This window comes from Alosa pseudoharengus, unplaced genomic scaffold (assembly GCF_046254945.1).
Source record: "Alosa pseudoharengus isolate Yale_2024_CS ecotype anadromous, Long Island Sound unplaced genomic scaffold, YU_APseudo_1.1 YU_APseudo_1.1_scf_8, whole genome shotgun sequence".
NCBI lineage: Eukaryota > Metazoa > Chordata > Actinopteri > Clupeiformes > Clupeidae > Alosa > Alosa pseudoharengus.
This window is the reverse complement of record NW_027468870.1, coordinates 3,780,980-3,789,378: the sequence shown is the minus strand read 5'-3', so window position 1 is coordinate 3,789,378 and position 8,399 is coordinate 3,780,980. Positions and strand designations below refer to the sequence as shown.

Below are 8,399 nucleotides of genomic sequence, written 5' to 3'. Positions count from 1 at the left end.
ACACTCGCAGTGCGTTGAGTCCACTTCAGTTCATGCCATAAATATCAATCTATTTCCAGTCTCTTATTCAGACACACAGGTATGTGATTGGCTACCCCCTCACCCTCCCCCTCCCCCACCTGTTCTGCCCCTGACAGTTCTGTTGACGCAAAACAGAAACGAAACTCAACTGTCACTCTGCTGCTGTTTCTCAGAGTGTGCACTTGGTGTTTGTTAGAGCTAGAACATGGCGGAAGTGATTTCTCAGGAGGAAGACTCTTTCACATGTCCAGTGTGTCTGGATCTACTGAGGGATCCAGTGGCTATTCCCTGTGGACATAATTTCTGTATGAGGTGCATTAAGGGCTGCTGGGATCAGGACCAGAAAGGAGTCTACAGCTGCCCCCTGTGCAAACACACCTTCACTCCCAGACCTGTCCTCTACAAAAACCCTCTGATTGCTGAAATGGTGGAGAAATTTAGGAGGACCAAAATCCAAGCTGCTCCTCACAATTATGTTGGACATGGAGATGTGGAGTGTGATGTCTGCACTGGGAGAAAACTCAAAGCTGTGAAGTCCTGTCTGGAGTGTCTGGTGTCTTACTGTGAAACTCACTATAAAGCTCACAATGACGTACATCCAGGAAGAAAACACTCAGTGGTTGATGCCACAGGCCAGCTACAGGAGAGGATCTGCTCTCGTCATGAGAAGGTTCTTGAGATATTTTGTCGTACTGATCAGAATTGTATCTGCCTTATGTGTCTGATGGACGATCATAAAGGCCACGACACAGTCACAGCTGCTGCAGAATGGACTAACAAACAGGTGAGTACTGATTATACACTTGTGTCTTCATTTCATGAGAGGTTGAATATAATGTGTTTGATTAATTATAAGAAGATTGGGCCTCATTCACCAATATCTTCCTAATAATTTTCTTAACTTTGTTGCATTACTGTCAGTGAGTACATGTCAGTCCGAGTAATTCAAAACCGTACCTTCATATTACATATTCATATTCATCTTCTGTTAGCGTATTTGTGAGTATAGCCTGCACAATGCAAAGATATAAAATATAATATGGTGCATTTCCATAGGCCTGCTCATAGAATATAACATTGCGAGACACTCTCTTCTATGATCCCAGAAAGATTTTCTTTGACTTGTTACTTTGTTGAAAATGTATTTAATCTAATGACATGATGAATTGCATTCACATATCCTTGCACTATGCGCAACTAGTTTTTCATCTGGACCATCTGAACTGAGTCTGAAAGCTAATTACTTTCACATTCTTCTTGAAGTGACAGGCACTCAATTAGGCCTACACACCACAAATGTAATGACATTAAAGACAAGTGTAATAATTCAAAAATCTATATAAAGTATTCAAATTAGTAGATATGTTTAGTTATTAGTAATTATCCAGATCATAAAATATGATAAATTATTAATGAAATATAGTTTATATGAATTCCAAAATAGGAAATAGAAACCAATGACATAAGCCATCACTTACTGTGTGTGTGTGTGGAGTGTCGATCAATGTCTAGGATGGCCAAAGTATCGAATTTGAAATTCTTCACATGGTACTGGTATAGAAATAATAATTTTGGTATCATGACACTAGTTGTGGGGGGCTAGGGATGTGTCCCCACCAACGCTGAGACCAGACCTACGTCACTGATATGGTAGCATCCATCTGAAGATGATACTACACAAAAGGTCATTTTTACAAGCTCTGAGCCAGCTTGATTTGTTTAATACTTAATAACCAGTTCTCCACCTGAAATGGGTTCATGCTGTTTCTACACTATTACCTGTTTATCAAGAAATTATTAAGTTTCATTTGTAATCATTCTGTTGACACATGAATAGGAAGCAAAGTTAAGCATGTGTGTATTTGAAACAACAGAAGCAGTTGGGGCAGAGCCAGAGGAGATTCCAGCAGAGAATCCAGGAGAGAGAGAAGGAGCTGCAGGAGCTGAGGAAGGCTGTGGAGACTCTCAAGGTGAGAAGATAACAGCAGACTGATGAAGGTTTCAGCTCTCCAATGTTACTGTAATCAGTATGGCCGCTGTGATGATAAGCTATTAGCAGATCTCAGATGCCCATAATGTCATTTCTCAGAATGAATTTGGTTTTTTTAAATCAGGTTTCTCGGCCAAGTATACTGGCGTATACGAGGAATTTGGTCTCTGTATTTATTATGAATTAGTGAACACACAGAGCACACAGTGAACACACAGTGAGGTGAAGCACACACCACTAACCCAGAGCAGTGAGCTGCCTTGCTATACAGCGGCGCTCGGGGAGCAGTGAGGGGTTACAGTAGGTGCACTTCAGCCATTCCCACTGGTCGGGGATCGAACCGACAACCCTTCGATTACAAGCCTGAAGCCTACACTGGTGAAGCCTGAAGCCCTACACTGGTGAAGCCTGAAGCCCTACACTGGTGAAGCCTGAAGTCCTACACTGGTGAAGCCTGAAGCCCTACACTGGTGAAGCCCTACACTGGTGAAGCCTGAAGCCCTACACTGGTGAAGCCTGAAGTCCTACACTGGTGAAGCCTGAAGCCCTACACTGATGAAGCCCTACACTGGTGAAGCCTGAAGCCCTACACTGGTGAAAGTCATTCAAAAATCCTGATGGTAGCAAGTGTGTGGACATTCCACCCCTCTTTCCATTTGGAAGCCTGAAGCCCTAACCAGTAGGCCACGGCTGCCCATTGGTCATTGCTCAATGATGGACATGTATTGTAGAGCAGACACATACAAAATCAACAGATATTAGTAATTAAGCTGCAAAAACAACAGATATTAGTTATTAAGCTGCAAAATCATCAGATATTAGCTATTAAGCTGCAAAATCAACAGAAATTAGCTATTAAGCTGCAAAATCAACAGATATATAAATACATTTTTAATCTGTGTGACATTTCATCGCAGTCTCTTCCTCAGACATGAATCAGATATTAAAAAAACACATACGCATATACACTTGTCCAGACATGTGATTGGTGTTGACAAAGCAATTAGTGAAAATCACAGCATCAAATTGATACACCTCCCACCCCAGCGACTGCACACACCACAATAGACTGTACAGAAATACACAAAAATATACAAATATAAATATACAAATATACAACAGTAGTGGTGAATGGGCATCTTACTATTTACAATAGAAACATACAGCACCTCAACAGGCCCAATCCACTCAGATGCCCACAACCCTCCCACCATACAATGCCAATACAGCATCATATCATATCAGTATCAGTGCTGTGGAGAATAACCATCAAACCAGGCGGCTGTATGTCTATCCATGTCTGTCATGTGGTCAACTCAACTGACCTACCTATATGTCTATCCATGTCTGTCATGTGGTCAACTCAACTGACCTACCTGTATGTCTATCCATGTCTGTCATGTGGTCAACTCAACTGACCTACCTGTATGTCTATCCATGTCTGTCATGTGGTCAACTCAACTGACCTACCTGTATGACTATCCATGTCTGTTGTGTGGGGTGCTTAACTGACAAATAAGAGATTCTATACTGAGGTGAAGTGCCGGCTGAAGTGCCCTTGAGCAAGGCACCTAACCCCTCACTGCTCCCCGAGCGCCGCTGTTGATGCAGGCAGCTCACTACGCCGGGATTAGTGTGTTCTTCACCTCACTGTGTGTTCACTGTGTGCTGTGTGTGTTTCACTAATTCACGGATTGGGATAAATGCAGAGACCAAATTTCCCTTACGGGATCAAAAGAGTATATATACTATATATACTTGATCTGTAAGTGAGCAGGATGTGGGGTGTAGCCTATATAGAATTATATATCATAGAGTTTTGGAATGTAACAGCTGCCTCCATATGCTGGTAAATGGACAGGTGTATACATGGATGGGTAATACGTGTGGAGTTTGAATAACACTATGGACAGGCTCTTGACTGTTTGAATAACATTATGGACAGGCTCTTGACTGTTTGGTACTATGGATGTTGTGTGTGATACTGTGTTGACATTGTGTGGTGGGAGGGTTGTGTGTGTGTGTGGACTTTATAGTTGGTACTTTTGTTGTGGCCCAGCACACATAGTTCAGATCTCTTGGATGTGTGTGTGTGTGTGTGTGTGTGTGTGTGTGTGTCTGCTGTACACTTTTCACACCTCCCTGTGTGTGTCTCCTGCCCTCCTCTTTGTGTGTCTTCTAACAGAGCTCTGCACAGACAGCAGTGGAGGACAGTGAGAGCATCTTTACTGAGATGATCCGCTCCATTGAGAGAAGGTGCTCTGAGGTGAAAGAGCTGATCAGAGCTCAGGAGAAGGCTGAGGTGAGTCGAGCTGAAGGACTCCTGAAGCAAATGGAGCAGGAGATTGCTGAGCTGAAGAGGAGAGATGCTGAGCTGGAGAAGCTTTCACACACAGAAGATCACATCCATTTCCTCAAGGTAACATTCACCTGCACTCCTGAAACTAAAATGAATCTGTAAAAGTGTTAGTAGGCGTGGTGGAGAAGCGGTGACATCATTGACTGGTGATTGGTTGACCTGGGTTTGATTTCCTGAACTAGCTGCTGTGAGTCTGTGCCACTCTGGATAAAAGTGCCTGCTAAAGATCAGTCAAGTGAACGGTCTGTAATAAAATCTCTATGTGTGCATATGATGTGTGGTGTGGTAAAAATGATATTGTGCTTTACAGTAGGTAGGTCCTATAATATCTATCTAGGCACACACACTTAAACACACTAATGCATTTATTACACACACACACTAAACCGATTGATTTAAGCCATTATGTCTGCAGCGTTTGGGGAAACTTCAGACGTCCTGTCTCACCTTCTGTGTGTCTCTCTCTGCAGAATGTTGTGCCAGTCACTGCTGGATAGAAGTGTCTGCTGAATGAATTCATGTAATTGTATTTTTAATAAAACCCAGCCCTGAGTAAATATTTACATAGTCTGTCTCAACTTTTATATTTTCCTCTGTAGAATATCCCATCAATCAGAGACTCTCCTCACTCTAAAGGCTTACCCAGCGTGACCTTCAACCAGAGTTTCTATTTTGAGGCTGTGAAGGAATCTGTCTCTGCAGTGAAGGTGCAGCTGGAGGAGAAACTGGATGGCATCTTCAAGCAGGAAGTAGCCAAGATATCTGCAGCAGGTTGGACAAACATCTAGAATGAACGCAATCATGTATAATTTGTATGATACATTATAATGTTCCAGTTGTTACAGATTCATTCTGACTATTTATTTTCTTTGTCTTAACAGTGACACACATCCAGATCATCAGGTCTTCAGAATGTGAGTCTGTCATCAAGTTACATTCCCTTCCACAGTTGAGATAAAAACTTCCTTCTAGAGCTAACAGGTCTGTCAGAGATGCTAAACACAAACATTTCCCCAAAGGTGGAGTACACATGAAGATACTATATATGCAGAGCAAATGTGTGTGTGTTTGTTCTGTAGATTGTGTGGGAATGAGTCTCTGTGTTTGTTGCCTGATCCAGGTACTGATCCTGAACTCCTCAGAAGAATTGACAGAATGAAACATCTGCCACTAGCCAGTAAGTCTGAATGATTCTAACAGCCTCTAAGAATTTGGGCACCTCTACTTTCAGCCTTTATATCTGTCTTGCAACAGAATGATAGTTTCATCTTTTCATCTTTAAAACCTTTCAGCTGCTAAACCTAAGAGGCATGGGGGTGTGGCTGGGCCACAGAGTTTGAAATGACAGCCCTTTATATTTTATATCTAAAAATGTCTTAAGACTCTTATGAGGGCTTTAGGACAAAAACAACAAAATACACTAGATCTATTAATTTGTTTTTGAAAATAAACAAAAAGGCAGAAGTTGATGGAGATCAGAGATGGAGTTAGAATTCAGCGTTAATAAACAGTAACTTAGTAAGTGTACTCCAAACCAGTAGATTAGACCGTTTGCTGCTGCAGTTGTCTTGTGATAATGAACTGATTGAGGTGGGTTAGAACTGAAGGTCCTCTAAACATGCCCTTACCCTCCTAATGAAGATGAGGGACTCTTGAATGAGGGCATCTCCATCTTTACGTGTCAGTGGGAGGTTGGAGGCCTTTAACATTTAAGCAGCTGGGGACTCATAATGCCACATAACCTTCTTTATACAATCTCTACTGATTTGAATATAGGTGTGCTGTCATCATTATATATTATCTTAATACTATATAATGTAACTAAGTTGTATTGGTAATAAAGTGATATTTTCTGTTTCAGTGTCTAGTGTCCAGACTGTTTTTCCTGAATTAGTGACCAGAGAGAAGCTTGTGCAGTGTAAATTGGGCACAAAAACAACAAACACACACACACACACACACACACACACACACACACACACACACACACACACACACACACACACTGTACATACACATACACATGTACACATTTAAAACACACAAACTAATGTGCATACTCACACAAAGAAACATGCATACATACATACATACATACATACATATGGAACAGAGGCGAACTGAGCTAGCGTGCTAGTTGCCCGTGTAAATCCTCACAGCCCTAACCTTAAGAACGCTTCTAACCGCTGAGTTGGAAGCCTGGGCTTTTAGCTCAGTGGTTAGAGCGTTCCACTCCCATGCCGGTGTGTGTCGAGGTGTCGGGTACGAGGGCTGTGAGCGGCGGATGAATTCCGACCTCTGTTACACATAAACAGACACACACACACACATTCACACCAATTGACACGTCAGACATGTCTATCATGCACACACACACTTTACACACACAAGTACACATAAAACACACAAACTAATGTGAATACTCACACAAAGAAACATGCATACATAAATACACTCACACACACACACACATAGCTACAGCCACAGCCCCACACACAAACACACACACACATAGCTACAGCCACAGCCAAACACACACCACACACATACATGCACACACACACACAGACACTCAATACAAAAGAACAAATACCCTTTTGGCACTATTTACACAAACATCTCTATCACACACACACCACATGCACACACGCACACACATATGCACACACACACACACACACACACACACTTACGCATAGACACACACACACACGTACATAGCTACAGCCACAGCCACTCAACACAAAAGAAAATATATCCTATTGACACCGTTTACACAACATCTCTATCACACACACACACACACATACACACACCCAACACAACATACAGTTTATTGACACTATTTACACAAACATCTCTTACACACACACACACAACAATATTCATGTGTACATGTACACACACACACACACACACATATACCGACACATACACACACACACACACACAAACACACAACACACACTGTAATACACAAACACAAGTGTAAGTGTGTCCTGTTTTCTTTTCTCCTTCATCAGATCGCTATCACTTCACACTGGATCCAAACACAGCACACAGAATCCTCCATCTGTCTGAGGGGAACAGGAGGGTGGAGTGGAGAGCTAAGCTCCAGTCATATCCTGATCATCCAGAGAGATTTGATTTGTGGTGTCAGGTGCTGTGTAGCGAGGGTGTGTCTGGACGCTGCTACTGGGAGGTGGAGTGTAGTGGGGAGTGGGTTCGTATAGCAGTCTCATATAAAAGCATCAGCAGGAAAGGACTGGGTGATGAGTGTTTGTTTGGAGGTAATGGTCAGTCCTGGAGTCTGGAGCTCCGCAGCTACGGCTCCTTTTTCTGGCACAATAATAAACAGACTGAACTCCCTCTAGTGGCCAGCTCCAGAATAGGAGTGTATGTGGATCACAGGGCAGGAACTCTGGCCTTCTACAGCGTCTCTGACACAATGACCCTCCTGCACAGAGTCCAGACCACATTCACTCACACAGTCTACCCTGGGTTTTGGGTAAATACTAGATCAGCAGTGAAGTTACTTTGACTGACATACAGCTGCTGTTAGTAACGCTACACACATCCATCACATCTCACATCTCAGCTGCTGTTAGTAACGCTACACACATCCATCACATCTCACATCTCAGCTGCTGTTAGTAACGCTACACACATCCATCACATCTCAGCTGCTGTTAGTAACGCTACACACATCCATCACATCTCACATCCTGTTAGTAACGCTACACACATCCATCACATCTCAGCTGCTGTTAGTAACGCTACACACATCCCACATCTTAGCTGCTGTTAGTAACGCTACACACATCCATCACATCTCAGCTGCTGTTAAGTAAGTATAAGTATATATACTTTTTTGATCCCGTGAGGGAAATTTGGTCTCTGCATTTAACCCAATCGGTGAATTAGTGAAACACAAACAGCACACAGTGAACACACAGTGAACACACAGTGAACACACAGTGAGCTGCCTGCTACAACGGCGGCGCTCGAGGAGCAGTGAGGGGTTAGGTG

At 42.7% G+C, this 8,399-nt stretch overlaps 1 protein-coding gene across 1 annotated transcript; it reads left to right on the top strand.

Moving 5' to 3' along the window:
• Window positions 1-203: 203 nt before the first annotated feature.
• LOC143112313 (tripartite motif-containing protein 16-like) lies at window positions 204-8,085 on the top strand. Its single transcript, XM_076274590.1, has 8 exons — window positions 204-805; window positions 1,896-1,991; window positions 4,197-4,430; window positions 4,970-5,141; window positions 5,252-5,284; window positions 5,491-5,547; window positions 6,232-6,288; window positions 7,394-8,085. Exons 1-8 carry the CDS (start codon window positions 227-229, stop codon window positions 7,909-7,911), a joined length of 1,746 nt encoding a protein of 581 aa, XP_076130705.1. The 5' UTR covers window positions 204-226; the 3' UTR covers window positions 7,912-8,085.
• Window positions 8,086-8,399: the final 314 nt, after the last annotated feature.